Genomic DNA, 20,045 nt, shown 5'->3' with positions numbered 1-20,045 from the left:
GTGACTCATGTTAGCTACAGGCGGCATCACATGACCCTGTGCTACCATGGCAACCACCGGAATGCACGTGATCATGCACGTGACTTCCGGAGGGGGCGGGGTAAGTAAAAGTAATGGCCGTGCGCATATACATCTCGCTGCCAGATTTTGGCAGCAAGATGTAAGGGATTAAAAGTTGTGAGTGGAAAGCGATTCCACTCGCAACTAGCAGGCACACTTGTCAGCTGTTGAAATCACCTGATATGTATGCCGCAGCGATGATAGTGACACGATCCATGACGTACCCAGTACGTCATGGGTCGTTAAGGGGTTAAACAATCTTAACCCCGGAATATCCTGCTGGGGTCCCTAAGAGAGTGGGGGTCCTGAGAAATTGCACAGTTTGATTCCCTGTAACACTGGCCCTGACTTAACTAGGACTTATTCTTGGAGTAGGGTGTATTTTCCCCCTCGCCCATGACAGCACCCTTAGTTAGGTGGTGCTGTCATGGGCTCATGAAAATCCTGTTACCGGTAAGTAACGAAGACTTTTTCAAGCATACTCCAAAAATCCTGTAAAATCATGCTAGTGCTTATTTTTGGGGAAACGCGGTACTCGACATAAAAAGACAATACAATTTATATCTGTGGGACCCTGAATATAAAGGCTTGGTTTGTGAGTGTCGCTGTAAAATGCATTTATTTTCTTTTTCTTCCAGCAATATTCCCAGCCTCAGCAGATTTACAGTGTGCAGCAGCAGGTTTGTGACCATTTTTTTTAATTTTTCAATACTAGTTTTGTCATCCGCTACAAATGAATTGCAGCAGGGGTGTAGGTAAAACACGGCCAGCCATTGACTTGTAAGGCCGCGTGCACACATTGTGCATTTGGAGAGGTTTTTACATCAGTATTTGTAGCCAAAACCGAGTGGAGCAAACAAAGGACAAGTATAATAGAAATACGGGCACCACTTCTGCATTTTTTTTTTTTTTACCCACTCCTCGTTTTATGATAAATCTCTTTTTATTGAATTTTTTTCATCAAAATATGATTACATAAAGAAAGCAACAAAGAGTATGAATAAAAAACTGAATAATACATTAGCCACATCCTCCTTATATTATCGACCCGATGACTGAATATGACGGTCGCAACGGTTTATCTCGATATCGTATCGCACAACCACATATTACTTAAGGGAAGCCTCCGGGTCGGTTTGATATTTTCCAACCTAACCTGAATCTCCTCAAGATATGGCTAACTAGACTTCAAACAACAAAGAAAAATAAGTATTCCAAGAGTATTAAAAACAGAAGAAAAGAGGGGGGGAGAAGGACAGAGTAAAATAAGAGACCAAGAGGGATTGGACAAAGGGTTGGAGGGGAAGGTAAGGAGAGTGTGTGGGTATGTGCTGTTACTGAAACAAGGCTTGGAAGTCCGAGGACACCTTGAACAACACCCAGGGTTGCCAAACCTTAATACATTTGTCGTTACTTCCCATCACCATTGCTGAAAATTCCTCCATGTGACAAATATGTGACAGCTCCGTTTGCCATTCCCCGATACCCACTCCTGGTTTTAGCTACAAATATTGAGGTAAAAAACCCACCACATACTCAACATGTGCATTACATTTTACACATAAAGTATATAAATACAAAAAATCCACTTGACAATCAAATTTTCTGTTCATATACACAACAGATCGCACATGGATAGCAGGCTGTCCATTGTAAGCCAATGTACAAGTGCTACTGCAGTTTCCACATGGGCTGTCACAGCAGGCACTAGTCTGGTCAGTTTCGCAGACAATATATTGCTGTTTTAATGATGGCGAGTTCCTCTACCTGTCCACAATGTGGACGAGTGCATGGAAATTCACCTGAACCCAGTCACTTCCTCATTTCTCCGACCTGTCAAGTCCGAGAATGGCGACCTTCATCTGAGCATAGCCTAAAGCTTCGTTCTGAATTCCAGTTTTTTATTTTGTTGTCCGTAAAGGAAACCTGTCAGGTGTAATATTAACCCAGGACCAAGACCAGTTCTGGGTGCATATTGCTATTCCCTGCCTAACCATCCCTGTATACACTAGCATAGATAAAGAGATCTTTAGAAAAAGTATTTCTTAAGATCCCATATGATATGTTAATGAGCGCAAGGACTAGTCACAAGGGCGTTATATTCCCCCAACTAGTCCACCATCTTAGCATGTTGGCACACCCACATGCTATTTAGTGCCCATTGCCCAGCGTCCTCAGTGGTGACGCACGTACCTGTGTCCATTGTCACCACCTCAGACATCGGGTGTAGGCTCAGTGTGCTTCCCTCGGCACTTTTGCTGATGCGCACGTGACCTTTCTGGAGCCGGGACACTTACACCCAGCATCATAGTGCGCATGACCCGAAGTGACTGGGGAAGCGCACTGAGCCTAAACTCTGCATCTGAGGCGGTGATAGCGGATATAGGTACACATGTCACCGCTGATAATGCTGGGCAATGGGCATTGAATTGCATGCCCCTGTGGGTGTACTAACATGCTAAGAGGGCAGACTAGTTGGGGGAAGTAACGCCCTTGCGACTAGTCCTTGCACTCAATCTTCAAGGATCTTTAGAAATACTTTTTCTAAAGATCTCTTTAAGTATGCTTCTAGATGCTGGGACAGTTAGGCAGGGATTAGCAATATGCACCCAGAACTGCTCGTGGGTCTGGGTGTATATTTCACCTGACAGGTTCCCTTTAAGCAAATGGTGCCTATTTTAACATTGTGTATTTACATATTTACTCGCTAACTTTTTTTTTTTTTTTTCCTTCATCCTTTTCCAGTTACAGCAGCCCCAACAGACACTGATAACTCAGGTGAGGCCATGGAGTCGGAAACAAATGTAGGGTGTAGACACCATGACTTGGACTTTTCTCTGGTGGGTTTTTTTGCACTGATCATCCCTTCTTTATCCTCAGCCTGCTGTCGCCCTACCTACAAGTCTTGCCCTATCTACCCCCCAGCAAGCCGCACAGATAACAGTCTCTTACCCCACCCCAAGGTCCAGTCAACAGCAGACTCAACCCCAGAAGCAGCGTGTGTTCACTGGGGTTGTAACCAAGCTTCATGAAACGTTTGGCTTTGTGGATGAAGATGTGTTTTTCCAACTAACGTATGTATTGCGCCATGTTGAAAGAAGAGTACAGAAATATTATAGCATGCTGTAGTTTCTCAACACTATTACTTCTTATGGTGGAGAACCGTGCTTGTTTCTAAGATGTATATTGGTCCTCATCAATGAAATTGTAGTAAAATCCTGGCATTACCGTGAATTGCGGGCAAGTTCAGTGTATTTGTATGGAAGGAAGAGTTGCCTGTAATATTGAAGTCACCTGCAAGTTGTGGCAGTGACATGATTTACCCTGAATTACTGGTGACCAGGTGTCAATAGTCTGTGGGTATAGGTTCTGTTATTTATTCTATACATTTTCTTTTCTCTACAGCGCTGTAAAGGGTAAATCCCCACAGGTTGGAGATCGTGTTTTGGTGGAAGCCACTTATAATCCTAACATGCCCTTTAAATGGAATGCACAGAGGATCCAGACCCTCCCTAACCAGGTGAATGCACGGGATATTAATGCTAACTTCATCTTTCTGTTTCTTTAATATTTTTTTTCAGTATTAATGTTTGTCTACATTGCAGAATCCAGCTCCAGCACAACCTTTAATAAAGAACCCCCCACCAGTGATGCCGCCTGTCCCACAGCAGCCTGCTTTTGGGGTGCAGACTCAGCCCCCGCCACAAGCACAAACTCTGTTGCAGGCCCAAATATCTGCTGCATCTTTAAATCCATTGCTTCAAGCACAACCATCTCCTCTATTACAACCGCAGCCTCCTAAAGGTACTTGTTACATTTACTACACTACAACATTCTGCTTATCCTTAAAGGGAACCGGTCACCAGTTTTTTCACTATTAAAACAAAAGTGTCACCTTCTGCAGCTCCTGGCCTGCATTCTATGAAGGTGCACCTTGTTGCTGGCCCCCCCCTTGCAGACCCCAAAAAGAACTTTATAAACTCTAACCATTTTCTATGCAAATGAACTGTGTTGGCCAGATGGGCAAGCTCTATTTCGGCTCCTGTCCCCCCCTCCTGCCGCTGTTCGCCGTCCTGTCATGATTGACATGGATGACGCCGCAGCCATCATAATCGGCATTGCTGGCGAAGTCTCGCGCAGTACGCTGTGCCCCTATCGTGGGCCGAGCATAAAAACAGTTTATCGCTCGCCGGTGATGTATTTGCGCAGGCGGGTACGAGGATGATGGTGAGGTCAGGCACAGCGCCGCCCTTAATCTCGCGCCTGCGCAAATACATCACTGGCACGCAGGAAACTGTTTTTATGCTCGGCCCGCGATAGGGACACAGAGAACTGCGCCTGCACGAGATTTCGCCAGCAGCGTGGATGATGATGGCAACGGCGTTATCCATGTCAATCATGACAGGAGGATGACGAACAGCAGCAGGAGGGGGGACAGGAGCCGAAATGGAGCCCGCCCAGCTGGCCAACACGGCTCATTTGCTTAGGAAACAGTGAATGTTTATAAAGTTCTTTTTGGGTCCTCTTTGGAGGCCAGCAACAAGGTGCACCTTCATAGACTGCAGCCCAGGAGCTACAGAAGGTGATACTTTTGTTTTAATAGTGAAAAAACTGGTGACAGGTTCCATTTAATACTGTCCTCAAAAATGTAAATAATCCTTTTTGCAAAGCTAAAATATTTTTCAGCATGCATTAGGTTGGCCTTGCCTTACTACGTAGTATGTTACATTGAGCACCACCCAAACTGCTAAAAATAAAAAAAAAACAATATAGGAAACAAAAGGGGAAATTCTTGGTGTAACAGCATCAATATAGGTATACAAGACAATCAATTAGAAAACTGAAAAATAAAAATATAAAGCTATATTAACCTCTTCACCACCAAGGACGAATATATACGTACTTGGCCGTGTCTGACCCTTTATTGCGGGCTCAAGGGGCGACCTTCAATTATTCCCCACACATGTTTGGTGATCTGATCAGCAGGCATGTGCAACTAACAGGCACGAATGGATCCCGTACCCAGTGGGTGACTGCTTTAACTAACTTCCTGCTGTAATACAAATTTACCTACTTAGTTGCCACAGTCAATAGCAAATGCAACTTTTTAGATATTTAACAAAGAATAGAGGCTTTCCTTGTAACCCCATAGCCATCTGTCCTTAAAGGAAATTTGTCAGCAGCATTCTCCCCCCACCTTTTTATATGTGCATGTAGCTTTTTCAAAGGCAAGTCCAGCAATACCATTACATGGCCAGTCCGTTCCTTCATTACTGAGAAATCAGAGTTTGAATTGATATCTAAATGAGGCTGAAGGTTTGTAGATCTGAAGCCTCTGTCACTCGGCTCTATTCCCCGCTCAGCACTGCCGCCTCCTGCTTGACTGACTCTCCTTTGCCTGAAGTCACACAGCATAGAGGTTGTCAGTCAAGCAGGAGAGGGCAGTGCTGGGTGGGGAATAGAGCTGGAGTGACAGAGGCTACAGATCTACAAATACTTCAGTTTCATTTGCGTATCAATTCAAACTCTGATTTCTTTGTCGCTCCATTGGGAGACCCAGACAATTGGGTGTATAGCTTCTGCCTCCGGAGGCCACACAAAGTATTACACTTTAAAAGTGTAACCCCTCCCCTCTGCCTATACACCCTCCCGTGCATCACGGGCTCCTCAGTTTTATGCTTTGTGTGGAAGGAGGCACACATCCACTCATGCATTCTCATTTTATTTATATCGGTTGGAAGAAAAGAGGGCCCCCACGGGGCCCCCGGCATGTCCCCTTCTCACCCCACTACGTCGGCGGTGCTGTTAAGGTTGAGGTACCCATTGCGGGTACAAAGGCAGGAGCCTCATGCCGTTTCCTTCACCATCCCTTAGCGGCTCTGGGAGAAGTGGGATCCTGACCGGTCATCCATTTACTGGGACCGTGCTCCCTCCGCAGCCCCTGTGGGAATCTGCCGGACAGGAGTCTATTCATCCTCAGGGACCGGGCCCTGCATCTATAAGGTACTCTGTGTCCCCATGGGGACTGTGCATGGAGCGCCTTTTTCCCGGACGCTGCAGCAGCTGCTGATTTGTGAAGACCGGCGGACTTCCGCGCCGACCGCGCCTGCTTGTCGGCCGCGGTCTTAAATTTAGTCCCCGGCTTCATCGCGGCCTAGTAGCAAAACTCCCACCCCCGGGCCTGCCTGTCAGGGGTAAGGGCGGGACTGCCGACCTGACGTCGGATGTGAGAGGCGGAGCATCCTGTATGTTTCCTCCCCCTCACTGATCACTGTGGGGACCCCAGATTCCCGCACTTTCCTAGCGCCGCCCACGGCTCCACTCCTCCCCTGAGAGCTCCGGCAGCCATTTTTCTGCCATTCTGCCGGTGGAGGATTATCAGGGAAGAGCTCTGCAGCTCTGGGAGACCTAAGGCAGGGAATCTGGAGGACACACACTCCGCTTTTTAGCGGTCGGTAAGCCACACCGGTCACCCGGTGCTGGTCCCCCTAGGGTGCCGGAATAGATACGTATTCTATATATATATTTCTGTTCGGCCGGGCTGTATACCCTTTCCCATATACCCTCAGTGATCACTCTCCTAGGAGACAACAGCATGTCGTCCACAAGGAGCAAGGGCGCTAAGGCACAGGGTTTTTTTGCAACCTGTACCTCTTGTGCGGCTATGTTACCTGCGGGTTCCACCTACCCTCACTGTGAGCAATGCTCGACCCCTGTTTCTCTTGCTCAGCCGGAGCCTCGGTCACTAGTGGGCCCCTCGGCTCAGGTAGACACCCCTGCTCCCCCTGTCCAGGCGGCAGGGACAGAGTTTGCAGTTTTTGCTGAGAAACTCTGAGTCACTTTCACAATCCATGGCTCAGTCTATGGACAAATGGTCTGCCAAGCTGCTAGAAGCCTTGCAGTCCAGACCGGTCCTTACACAGGCCCCGGGCCCTGTTGGATCGTCTCCTCCAGGTCCCTCTCGGTCCGCGTCACAGTGCGCTCCCGGGGTGGGCCCTATGTCTCACGTGGAGGACTCCTGCACGGACCACAGTCCCAGACCGGCTAAGCGGGCTCGCTGGGAATCTTCCCCGACTTCTTCACGCTGCTCGGGTTCCCAGCTTGAGGACTCTCTGGAGGACGAGGCGGACGGCGCAGCTCAGGGCTCTGACCCTGACGTTGCCCTCAATCTCGATACACCTGAAGGGGACGCCTTAGTAAATGATCTTATCTCGTCCATCAACCAGGTGTTAGATCTATCTCCCCCGCCTCCACCTATAGAGGAGTCGGCTTCTCAGCAGGAGAAACACCAGTTTCGGTTCCCCAAACATACACGGAGTGCGTTTTTCGATCACTCTAACTTCAGAGATGCTGTCCAGAAGCCCAGAGCGGTTCCGGACAAGCGCTTTACTAAGCGTCTTACTGACACACGTTACCCCTTCCCCTCTGACGTAGTTAAGGGTTGGGCTCAATGTCCCAAGGTGGATCCTCCAGTCTCTAGATTGGCGGCTAGATCTGTGGTATCGGTTGCAGATGGCTCATCGCTAAAAGATGCCACTGACAGGCAGAGCTCCTGGTGAAATCCATCTATGAAGCCACGGGCGCGTCTTTTGCCCCGGCTTTTGCAGCCGTGTGGGTACTCCAAGCTATCTCAGCTTGTCTGGCTGAGATTAATGCGGTCACACGTACTTCTGCTCCGCAGGTTGCGTCTTTGATTTCTCAGGCGTCTGCATATTCTTCCTACGCCATGAACGCAGTCCTAGACTGCTAGCCGTACAGCGGTGGCATCCGCTAATTCTGTGGCAGTCCGCAGGGCCATGTGGCTGCGCGAATGGAAGGCCGACTCTGCTTCCAAGAGGTTCTTAACCGGTCTGCCGTTTTCTGGCGACCGATTGTTTGGCGAACGATTGGATGAGATTATTAAGGAATCCAAGGGAAAGGACTCCTCCTTACCCCAGTCCAAACCGAAGAGACCTCAGCAACGGAAAATACAATCGAGGTTTCGGTCCTTTCGTCCCTCCGCCAAGTCCCAATCCTCTTCGTCCAACAGGCCGGAGAAAGGCCAGAGGAACTCCTATGCGTGGCGGTCTAAGTCACGCCCCCAAAAAGCCGCCGTAGGCACTGCCTCCAAGGCGGCCTCCTCATGACTCTCGGCATCCCCGAACCGCATCCTCGGTCGGTGGCAGGCTCTCCCGCTTTTGCGACGCCTGGTGGCCACATGTTCAAGACCGATGGGTGAGAGACATTCTGTCTCACGGTTACAGGATAGAGTTCAGCTCTCGTCCTCCGACTCGTTTCTTCAGAACCTCTCCGCCCCCCGCTCGGGCCGACGCGCTTTTTCAGGCAGTGGACGCTCTGAAGACAGAAGGAGTTGTGATTCCCGTTCCCCCTCAGGAACATGGTCGCGGCTTTTACTCCAACTTGTTCGTGGTGCCAAAGAAGGACGGATCATTCCGTCCCGTTCTGGACCTCAAACTACTCAACAGACATGTGAGCACCAGATGGTTTCGGATGGAATCTCTCCGCTCGGTCATCGCATCGATGTCACAAGGAGACTTCCTAGCATCGATCGACATCAAGGATGCTTATCTCCATGTGCCGATCGCACCCGAACATCAACGCTTCTTGCGTTTCGCCATCGGGGACGAACACCTTCAGTTCGTGGCATTGCCTTTCGGCCTGGCGACAGCCCCACGGGTTTTCACCAAAGTCATGGCATCCGTTGTGGCGGTCCTACACTCTCAGGGCCACTCGGTGATTCCCTACTTAGACGATCTCCTAGTCAGGGCACCTTCTCGGGTGACGTGTCAACACAGCCTTACCGTCGCTCTGGCGACTCTCCAGCAGTTCGGGTGGATCATCAACTTCCCAAAATCCAAGTTGACACCGACCCAATCACTGACTTACCTCGGGATGGAGTTTCATACACAGTCAGCGGTAGTCAAGCTACCGCTGGACAAACAGCTTTCTCTGCAGGCAGGGGTGCAATCTCTTCTTCGGGGTCAGTCACACCCCTTGAGGCGCCTCATGCACTTCCTGAGGAAGATGGAGGCAGTGCCCTTCGCGCAATTCTATCTGCGCCCACTCCAATGGGACATCCTCCGCAAATGGGACAGGAGGTCGACTTCCCTCGACAGGAACGTCTCTTTCTTTATCGTTCCTTATGGGAGACCCAAACCATGGGTGTATAGCTACTGCCTCCGGAGGACACACAAAGTACTACACTAAAAGTGTAGCTCCTCCCTCCGAGCATATACACTCCCCGGATGACAAATCCAACCCAGTTTCATGCTTTGTGTTCAGGAGGTCACACACACACATGCATCCTCTTTTGATTTTTCATTTTTTCTAAAGATTTGGAAGAAAAGCGGGTCCACTGGACTCCCGGCATGTCCCTTCTCACCCCCCTGGCGGCGGTGCTGTTAAGGTTGACTTCAGGGCAGGAGCCCTTCATGCCACGCTCCTTCACCATCCCTTAGGGGCTCTGGCTTGAAGTTAGAGCCAACACGGTTCTCACTGCCTTGCAGGAGACCGGCCTCCATCCGCAGCCCTTTTGCAGGACCCTGCTGGACGGAGCACTGAACCCCCACCCCACCCAGGGACTGGGCCCTGTGTCTCAAAGCTAAGTATAGAGACGTTATTCAGAGGGTCCTTCTGCAATGTGGGGCACTTTTATTGGGGGGGACAGTGATGTACTTTAATAATGCTGCTTTTTACTGTGTTTCCGGCCGGTTCCACGGTTTTTACTGAGAACCGCGCCGATGATGCCTGATTGTCGGCCGCATGCATAACTCTAGGCCCCGGCTTCAGCCGCGGCCTAGTTTCGTTTCGTTCCCCTGCATGTCAGTCATGCAGGGGGACACTGCAGCGTCGCCCGCCGGCCGCTCTGCACAGGGGAGGACACTCCTATCTGAGGAGATGATTCCCTCCCCTGTACATCTCCTTTGCCCTCCGATTCCCGCTCCTGGGTTAACCCCCGCCTCTCCCTCACTCTGGCGCCATTTTCTCAGCGTTCTTAGTACGCTGGTCGGCGCTGGCTGCTCTGCAGAAGGAGTGAATATCTGGCTGGGGGTCCAGGCTTGGTATCCGGAGGGCACACTTAATTGCGGTCTGATAAGTCACAACCTCTGGTTGTGCACTTTTATACACTTTCAGGGCATTCTGAAGGAGTTAATTCTTTATTATAGAACCTCCTCCTCAGCAGCATGTCTCACACTAGGAGCAAGGCTCCAAGGCTCTACATACTCTGCATGCAAGCTCGTATTGCAGACCCACACTGTAATGCCTGTTCTAATGTGGTGGTGCCTCAGCCTGGAGTCTCCCCAGGCTGCACCCCCGGCTTGGGTAGCATCTTTTTCCAATGCTATTTCCCAGTCCTTTGCAGACTCCATTGGACAGTTGTCTCGGACGCTGCTAAGCATGCATCAGCCCCCTTCTCAGGGTGCCTCTGCTGCTCCAGCTCGCTCTGCAGAGCTCACAGAGTCTGTTTCACCTAATCCCAGACCCCGTCCTCCTAAACGGAGACGCAGGGACTCCTCTCCTTCCTCGTCCCACGGCTCTGCCTCACGGGCCGAGTCACAAGGCGAGGAGGATGCCCTTATTGTGGGCTCAGACGCTTCGTCTATGTACCCCATTGATACCGATGGTGATGCAGATGTTAGCGTTTTGATAGCGTCCATTAACTCCGTTCTGGACCTTAACCCTCCAGTGTCAGAAGAACAGGCTTCTCGGGTAGAAAAACACCAGTTTATCTCACCTAAGAGAGCAGGCCACTGTGACTAAACCCAGGGCCTGTCCTGACAAACGCTTTAAGCGTACTTCTGACTTACTGGGGGCTCGGACGCTCTCCATGTACCCTGTTGATCTGTCCGAAAGTGACGCAGATGCTAATGATTTGATTGCGTCCATTATATTTGTACTGGACCTCAATCCGCCTGTTTAAGGGGAGCGCCCCTCTTTGGCAGACAAGCATCAGTATACCTTGCCTAGGAGTACAAGGAGTGTGTTCCTTATCCACTCCAGCATTCAGGTCACTGTGACCAAGCCCAGAGCCTGTCCTGACAGACGCTTCCCAGAGCGTGGTTCTGATGACTGTTTCCCCTTTCCACCAATGGTGGTCAAGGAGTGGGCTCATTCACCAAGGGTGGACCCTCCGGGGTCTAGACTTTCAGCCCGGACAGTTGTATCAGTGGCTGACGGCTCCTCTCTGAGGATCCCACTGTCCGCCAGGTTGTCCTTCTGGCCAAATGTATATATAGGCGGCAGGGGCCTCATTCTCCCCATCTTTTGCAGCAGTGCGGGCTCTCAAAGCCATCTCTGCTTCTCGGGAGGAGATGCATTCCCTCACCAGGGCCTTTATGCCCGAATTGGTTGCCTTAACTTCCAGGCTTCAGTCTTTTCATCCTATAGCTGGAGACTGTCACCGCACTGCAGTGGCCTCGGCTACTTCCCTCGCTATCCGCAGGTTCCTGTGGCTTCGAGAGTGGAAGGCAGAGGCTTCTTAAGAAGTTCCTTGCTGGACTCCCTTTTGCTGGGACCAGTCTATTCGGTGAACAACTGGATGAAATTATTAAGGAAGCTTTTGGCAGGAAGAGTACTTCCATGCCACAACCCAGGAAACCTTCCAGGGCAGGAACCAGTCGAGGTTTCGTTCCCTTCGTTTCCTCTAACTGGTCGTCCTCTAAGCCCTCGGCCTCGTCCACTAACTCAGCCAAGGTCCGTAAACCAACTGGCGCAGGAAGCCGTGTCCTAAGTCGGCAGGAGCTGCTACCACCAGGGCAGCCTCCTCTTGATTATCTGGCCGCGCCAATAACGTACTTGGTCGGTGGCAGGCTCTCCCTCTTGGGCGACGTGTGGTTGCGACACGTCTTCGATCAGTGGGTGTGGGTTTCCCTCTCCCACGGCTACTAAACAGATTTTTTTCTGACAACTCCCCCCTGCTCCAAGGCCGCCGCCTTCTCACAGGCCGTGGCATTCTTGCAGGCCAATGGAGTAATTGTACCAGTTCCCGACTGGGAACGGTTCTGAGATTTCTACTCAAATCTCTTCCTAGTCCCCGAAAAGGACGGTGCTTTCCGACCTGGATCTCATCTCAACAAGCATGTTCAGGTGCGGCAATTTTGCAGAAATCTCTGCGATCAGTCAATGACCCAAGGAGATTTCTTAGCATCCATCGACATCAGAGATGTCTCTCTGCTTGTGCCATTCGCAGTTTCCCACCAGCGTTGGCTACGTTTTGTAATCGGAGAGGAACATTTCCAATCGTGGCTCTCCCCTTGGGTTAGCCACGGCCCCTCGTGTATTCACCAGTTGCGGTTCTGCTCCTCCAGGGGTTGGTAGTGATTCCTTACCTGGACGCCCTTCTAGTCAGGGCTTCATCCAGTGCAGACTGTCAGCGCTCACTCTCAGCGGAGTGTCTCGCTCACTCTCAGCGGAGTGTCTCGCTCACTCTCAGCGGAGTGTCTCGCTCACTCTCAGCGGAGTGTCTCGCTCACTCTCAGCGGAGTGTCTCGCTCACTCTCAGCGGAGTGTCTCGCTCACTCTCAGCGGAGTGTCTCGCTCACTCTCAGCGGAGTGTCTCGCTCACTCTCAGCGGAGTGTCTCGCTCACTCTCAGCGGAGTGTCTCGCTCACTCTCAGCGGAGTGTCTCGCTCACTCTCAGCGGAGTGTCTCGCTCACTCTCAGCGGAGTGTCTCGCTCACTCTCAGCGGAGTGTCTCGCTCACTCTCAGCGGAGTGTCTCGCTCACTCTCAGCGGAGTGTCTCGCTCACTCTCAGCGGAGTGTCTCGCTCACTCTCAGCGGAGTGTCTCGCTCACTCTCAGCGGAGTGTCTCGCTCACTCTCAGCGGAGTGTCTCGCTCACTCTCAGCGGAGTGTCTCGCTCACTCTCAGCGCAGTGTCTCGCTCACTCTCAGCGCAGTGTCTCGCTCACTCTCAGCGGAGTGTCTCGCTCACTCTCAGCGGAGTGTCTCGCTCACTCTCAGCGGAGTGTCTCGCTCACTCTCAGCGGAGTGTCTCGCTCACTCTCAGCGGAGTGTCTCGCTCACTCTCAGCGGAGTGTCTCGCTCACTCTCAGCGCAGTGTCTCGCTCACTCTCAGCGCAGTGTCTCGCTCACTCTCAGCGCAGTGTCTCGCTCACTCTCAGCGCAGTGTCTCGCTCACTCTCAGCGCAGTGTCTCGCTCACTCTCAGCGCAGTGTCTCGCTCACTCTCAGCGCAGTGTCTCGCTCACTCTCAGCGCAGTGTCTCGCTCACTCTCAGCGCAGTGTCTCGCTCACTCTCAGCGCAGTGTCTCGCTCACTCTCAGCGCAGTGTCTCGCTCACTCTCAGCGCAGTGTCTCGCTCACTCTCAGCGCAGTGTCTCGCTCACTCTCAGCGCAGTGTCTCGCTCACTCTCAGCGCAGTGTCTCGCTCACTCTCAGCGCAGTGTCTCGCTCACTCTCAGCGCAGTGTCTCGCTCACTCTCAGCGCAGTGTCTCGCTCCCTCTCAGCGCAGTGTCTCGCTCCCTCTCAGCGCAGTGTCTCGCTCCCTCTCAGCGCAGTGTCTCGCTCCCTCTCAGCGCAGTGTCTCGCTCCCTCTCAGCGCAGTGTCTCGCTCCCTCTCAGCGCAGTGTCTCGCTCCCTCTCAGCGCAGTGTCTCGCTCCCTCTCAGCGCAGTGTCTCGCTCCCTCTCAGCGCAGTGTCTCGCTCCCTCTCAGCGCAGTGTCTCGCTCCCTCTCAGCGCAGTGTCTCGCTCCCTCTCAGCGCAGTGTCTCGCTCCCTCTCAGCGCAGTGTCTCGCTCCCTCTCAGCGCAGTGTCTCGCTCCCTCTCAGCGCAGTGTCTCGCTCCCTCTCAGCGCAGTGTCTCGCTCCCTCTCAGCGCAGTGTCTCGCTCCCTCTCAGCGCAGTGTCTCGCTCCCTCTCAGCGCAGTGTCTCGCTCACTCTCGCCACGCTTCCAAGTCCACTCTGACCCCGACCCAGGAACTTACGTACCTGGGGATGCAATTCGAGACTCTGCTGGCACTTGTGAAGCTGCCCTTAGTCAAACAGCAGTCTCTTCATCTGGCGGTCCGCTCTCTGCTGAGGCTCCGCCGTCATTCCATCAGGCACCTCATGCAGGTGCTGGGTCAGATGGTGGCGTCAATAGAAGCGGTTCCCCTTGCCAGTTCCATCTGCGTCCCTTGCAGCTGGACATTTTCCGCTGTTGGGGCAAGGGACTTCTTCCTTGCACAGACTGGTGGCTCTGTCGCCACAGACCAGGAGCTCTCTAAGTGGTGGCTTCGGCCCCTCTCTCTGTACCAGGGACGCTCCTTTCTGGCCCCGTCCTGGGTGATTCTCACCACGGATGCCAGTCTATCCGGCTGGGGAGCAGTTTCTCCACCACCGAGCACAGGGCACTTGGACTCCGTCCGAATCAGCCCTCTCGATCAATGTGCTAGAAATCAGGGCTGTAGTCCTTGGACTCGCAGCCGCCTAGCAATGTTGGAAGTTCAACATATCCTTCAGTGGACGGAGGACTCCTAGTCCACCATATCCGCAGTCCACATCCCAGGCGCAGAAAACTGGGAGGCAGATTATCTCAGCCGTCAAACCGTGGACAGCGGCGGGTGAGCCCTGCATCCGGCAGTGTTCCGGTCAATTTAGCAGGCAGGGCACTCCGGAAGTGGATCTAATGTCATCCCGGCACAACAACAAGGTCCCGGTTTACGTGGCTCGCTCCCACGATCCTCAGGCCTTGGCAGCGGACGCGCTGGTTCCAGATTGGTCCCAGTTCCGTCTGGCCTACGTGTTTCCCCCTCTAGCTCTCTTGCCCAGAGTCCTGCGCAAGATCAAAATGGAGGGCCGTCGGGTCGTACTCATCGCCCCAGGCCCAGGCGAGCTTGGTTCCCAGACCTGCTCCGTCTGTTCGTAGAGGTGCTGTGGCATCTCCCGGACCGGCCAGACGTTCTCTCAGAGGGTCCGTTTTCCACAACAATTCTGCGGCTCTCAGATTGACGGCGTGGCTCTTGAGCCCTGAATCCTTACGGCTTCAGGCATTCCTTCCGAGGTCATCTTCATTATGACTCAGGCTCGGAAGTCTTCCTCGGCCAGGATTTACCTCAGGACTTGGAGAATTTTCCTGTCCTGGTGTCGTTCTTCCGGCCATGCTCCTTGGCCGTTTTTTCCTTGCCGACCATCCTGTCCTTTCTACAGTCCGGCCTGCAGCTAGGTCTGTCCCTCATTCCCTCAAGGGACAGGTCTCGGCTCTGTCAGCATTGTTCCAGCGGCATATCGCCCGACTGGCCCAGGTGCGCACCTTCATGCAGGGCGCATCTCACATCATTCCGCCTTACCGGCGGTCTCTGGATCCCTGAGACCTTACTCTGGTCCTCATGGCCTTACAGAAACCCCCCTTTGAGCCTCTTAGGGAGGTTTCGTTGTTTAGTCTTTCACAGAAAGTGGTCTTTCTGGTGGCCATAATTTCTCTCAGGAGAGTCTCTTATTTGACTGTGCTCTCTTCGGAGTCACCCTTTTTGGTTTTTTCACCAAGACAAGGTGGTTCTCAGTCTAACTCCGGGCCTTCTCCCTAAGGTGGTGTCTCCTTTCCACCTTAACCAGGACATTTCATTGTCTTCCCTTTGTTCGGCCCCTATGCATCGCTTTGAGAAAGCGTTGCATGCTTTAGATTTGGTGCGGACGCTCCGGATCTCTGTGTCACGCACCGCTGTTTCTTAGGCGGTGCACCTCTCTTGTGTGCTGACCACACGTCAGCGCAAGGGTCTCTCGGCTTCTAAACCGACCCTAGCTCATTGAATAGGTCGGCCATATCCGATGCCTACCAATGTTCTCAGATGCCTCCCCCGCCGGGGATTAAGGCGCACTCGACCAGAGCCGTCGGTGCCTCTTGGGCTACGGCTCAGCAGGTCTGTCAGGCTGCCACTTGGTCTAGTCTGCACTCTCTTTCGAAGCACTACCAAGTGCATGCTCATGCTTCGGCAGATGCGAGCTTGGGCAGACGCATCCTTCGGACGGCTGTCGCCCATTTGTGAAGTTAGGTTTCGCCTACTTCTCGGTTTCTGTTTTTCTTCGTCGCTCCATTGGGAGACCCAGACGATTGGGTGTATAGCTACTGCCTCCGGAGGCCACACAAAGCATTACACTAAAAAGTGTAAGGCCCCTCCCCTTCTGGCTATACACCCCCAGTGGGATCACTGGCTCACCAGTTTTCGGCTTTGTGCGAAGGAGGTCAGACATCCACGCATAGCTCCACTGTTTAGTCAGCAGTAGCTGCTGACTATATCGGATGGAAGAAAAGAGGGCCCATATGGGGCCCCCAGCATGCTCCCTTCTCACCCCACTGGTGGTTTGTAAGGTTGAGGTACCTATTGCTGGTACGGCGACTGGAGCCCACATGCTGTTTTCCTTCCCCATCCCCCTGAGGGGCTCTGAGGAAGTGGGATCTTACCGGCCCCAAAGCCCTGAGGCCGGGCTCCATCCACAGACCCATTGAACCTGCTGGATGTGGAGCGGGAGTGCCGTTCAGGGACATGGCCCTGCACCATTCAGGTACTCTGTGTCCCCGTACACACAGGCACAGCACACTCCAGACTTGCTGGGTGTGCTAGTGCGCCGGGGACAGTAAAGGGTTACAGTCACTGCAGCCTAGCTGAGTGACTTTATTTATGGGGAACTACCGCGCCGGACGCTCCGGGAGCGGCGGCGCGGCTGGGACTTGTAGTGCGCCGGGGACTTAGCGCCGACCGCGCTTTTACGGCGGCGGCGCTTATAAATCCAGTCCCCGGCTTTTGCGGCCTAGCTCCGCTTCGTTCCCGCCCCCACCCTGTCAATCAGGGTAGGGGAGAGACGCTGTACAATCAGCAGCGCCGAGGGCTGGAGCCTTATTTACATGCTCCAGCCCTCTCACTGGACACTGTGGGACGCCGGTTTCCCGCTCTGACTTGGGGCACGCCCACGGCCCGCCCCTACTCACACGAGCTGGAGAAGGACGCCGGCAGCCATTCCTGCAGTCCGAGCTGAGAGAACGGACTCTGGGCAAACAGGCACAGGACTAGGGCGACCACACACCCGCTTATAGGCGGGCGGTAAGCGGCACCTGAAGTGCTGACACTAAATACCGCAGTTTGTCCATTTGTATTTTATGCTTACACTGCATAGGTCGCTATTTTTGGCTATATGCCCTCTTAGATGGCGACACATCAGCAGCAGGAAAGCATTGGTGCTAAGGCACAGGCTTTCTATGCTGCTTGTATTGCACGTACTGAAGTGTTCATGTGTATTTATGCTTGTATGCTATACACTGCACTGTACGGTCGCTAGTCTTGGCTATATTCGCCATAGAATGGCTAGACTACAGCAGCAGAAAAGCAAGGGTGCTGAGGCACAGGTTTTTTTCTATGCTGCTTGTATTGCAGGTGTTGCAGTGTTCATTTGTACTTATGCTTGTATGCTATACATTGCACTGTATGGTCGCTATTCTGGGCTATATTCCCCTAGATGGCTAGTCTACAGCAGCAGAAAAGCAGGCTTTCTATGCTGCTTGTATTGCATGTGCTGCAGTGTGCATTTGTACTTTATGCTTGTATGATATACATTGCACTGTACGGTCGCCATTCTTGGCTCTATAAGTCGGCAGCAGCATATAAGCAACACAGGCTTTCGATGCTGTTTTTACTGCATGTGATACTGTTCCACGGCACTGAACCCCATTGTGTGCAATGCTCCCCTGTAGCACTTGGTCAGCCGGGGTCTCTACTAGACGTGGCCAAAGGAACCACCTGTCAACCCTGTCCAAGGACAGGGATGGATTTGCAATGGGATAGAGACTTGCAGTCCGGACAGGCCATAGGCAATCTGGATCATTGCTCCCTGGCCACCCTCATTGGGAATAAAATCGGTGCTCCGGGGGGGTCCCAGGAGGCTCTCTGTATGATGAGGCAGACGTAGCTCATCAGGACTTTGATCCTGACACCGCTCTCAATCCGGATACACCGGATGGTGACGCCATAAGGAATGATCCTATAGCGTCCATCAATGGAGTGTTGGATCTTTCTCCCTCAGCTCCCCCAGCGGAGGAGTCAGCTTCACAGCAGGAGAAGTCCCATTTCAGTAGCTCAAACGTATATTGAGTATTGTTCTGGCCACGCTGACTTCAGAGAAGCAGTCCAGGAACACCACGCTTCCCAGATAAGCGTTTTCTCCAAACGTATTAAGGATACACGTTATCACTTTCCCCCTGACGTGGTCAAGCGTTGGACCCAGGGTCCAAAGGTGGATTCTCCAATCTCCAGGCTTGCGGCTAGAGCATAGTTGCAGTGGAGATGGGACTTCACTTACAGATGCCATTGACAGACAGATGGACTCTGGTTGAAATCTGTCTATGAGGCTATCGGCGTGTCGGTTGCTCCGGCATTCACAGCCGTATGGGCACCCTAAGCTTTTCAGCTGTTCTTGCGCAGCTGGTCTTGAGCACATGTACATCTGTGCCGCAGGGGCGTCCGTAACCTCGCAATGTCTGCATTGCGACTTACCCTATTAATGCTGTCCTGGAAGGACAGTCGAGGTTTCGGTCCTTCCCAGGCTCGGGCAGGTCCCAATTGTCCTCGTCCAAAAGGGCTGAAAAGCCTCAGAGGGGCTCAGCTGCCGGCCGGGCTCAATGACGCCCAAGGAAGGCAGCCGGAGGAACCGCTACCAAGACGGTCTCCTCATGACTCTCAGCTCTCTCATCTCTCCGCATCCGCGGTTGATGGCAGACTCGCTCGCCTTTGGCGACATTTAGCTGCCACAGGTCACAGACCGGTGGGTGAGGTACAGTGTGCCCACGTGCACAGGACAGAGTTCTGTTCTCGTCCTCCGACTCGATTCTTCAGAACGTCCCCACCTCCCCACCGAGCAGATGCTCTTCTGCAGGCAGAAGGAGTGGTAATCCCGGTTCCTCTTCAGGAACAAGACACGGCTTTCCTCCAATCTGGTTGTGGTGCCAAAAAAGGATGGCTCTTTCCGTTCCGTTCTGGACCTAAAACTGCTCAACAAGCACGTGGAGGCCAGGCGGTTCCGGATGATACCCTCCGCTCCGTCATTGCCTCAATGTCTCAAGGAAATTTCCTAGCATCAATAGACATCAAAGATGCTTGTCTCCACGTGCCGATTGCTACACAGCACCATTGTTTTTCTACGTTTCGTGATAGGAAACGACCATCTTCAGTTCGTAGCTCTGCCATTCGGGCTGGCGACAGCCCCATGGGTGTTCGCCAAGGTCATGACGGCAGTGGTAGCAGTCTTGCACTCACAGGGACACTCTGTGATCCCTTACTTGGACGATCTACTTGTCAAGGCACCCTCTCAAGAGGCATGCCAACTCAGCCTGAATGTTGCGCTGGAGACTCTCCAGACGTTCGGGTGGATCATCAACTTCTCAAAGTCAAACCTGTCACGACCCAATCACTAACGTATCTTGGCATGGAGTTTCATACCCTCTCAGCGGTAGTGAAGCTTCCGCTGGACAAGCAGAGGTCACTACAGACTGGGGTGCAGACTCTCCTTCAAGGTCAGTCGCACTCCTTAAGACGCCTCATGCACTTCCTCGGGAAGATGGTGGCGGCAATGGAGGCGGTTCCGTTTGCGCAGTTTCATCTGCGTCCACTTCAATGGGACATTCTCCGCCAATGGGACGGGAAGTCAACATCCCTGAACAGGAAAGTATCCCTTTCACAGACGGCAAGGACTCTCTGCAATGGTGGCTTCTTCCCACCTCATTATCACAGGGAAGATCCTTCCTACCACCGTCTTGGGCGGTGGTCACGACAGACGCGAGTCTGTCAGGGTGGGGAGCGGTTTTTCTCCACCACAGGGCTCAGGGTACGTGGACTCAGCAGGAGTCCACCCTTCAGATCAATGTTCTGGTAATCAGAGCAGTGTATCTTGCCCTACTAGCCTTCCAGCAGTGGCTGGAAAGAAAGCAGATCCGAATTCAGTCGGACAACTCCACAGCGGTGGCATACATCAATCACCAAGGAGGGACACGCAGTCGG

At 52.7% G+C, this 20,045-nt stretch overlaps 1 protein-coding gene across 2 annotated transcripts in view; it reads left to right on the top strand.

The window, feature by feature from the left end:
- The window catches only part of CCAR1 (cell division cycle and apoptosis regulator 1), a 189,314-nt gene that overhangs the window by 57,992 nt on the left and 111,277 nt on the right, over positions 1-20,045 (top strand). For both annotated transcript variants that reach the window (XM_075348798.1, XM_075348797.1), the window contains exons 4-8: positions 699-740; positions 2,806-2,838; positions 2,941-3,134; positions 3,466-3,580; positions 3,666-3,864. In XM_075348798.1, the coding sequence (XP_075204913.1) occupies positions 699-740; positions 2,806-2,838; positions 2,941-3,134; positions 3,466-3,580; positions 3,666-3,864 (583 nt within the window). The remainder of the gene's footprint in view (positions 1-698; positions 741-2,805; positions 2,839-2,940; positions 3,135-3,465; positions 3,581-3,665; positions 3,865-20,045) is intronic.

Source organism: Anomaloglossus baeobatrachus, chromosome 5, assembly GCF_048569485.1.
Source record: "Anomaloglossus baeobatrachus isolate aAnoBae1 chromosome 5, aAnoBae1.hap1, whole genome shotgun sequence".
Lineage (NCBI taxonomy): Eukaryota > Metazoa > Chordata > Amphibia > Anura > Aromobatidae > Anomaloglossus > Anomaloglossus baeobatrachus.
Note: the sequence above shows the minus strand (reverse complement) of the source record. Positions and strands in the feature narration are given on the sequence as shown.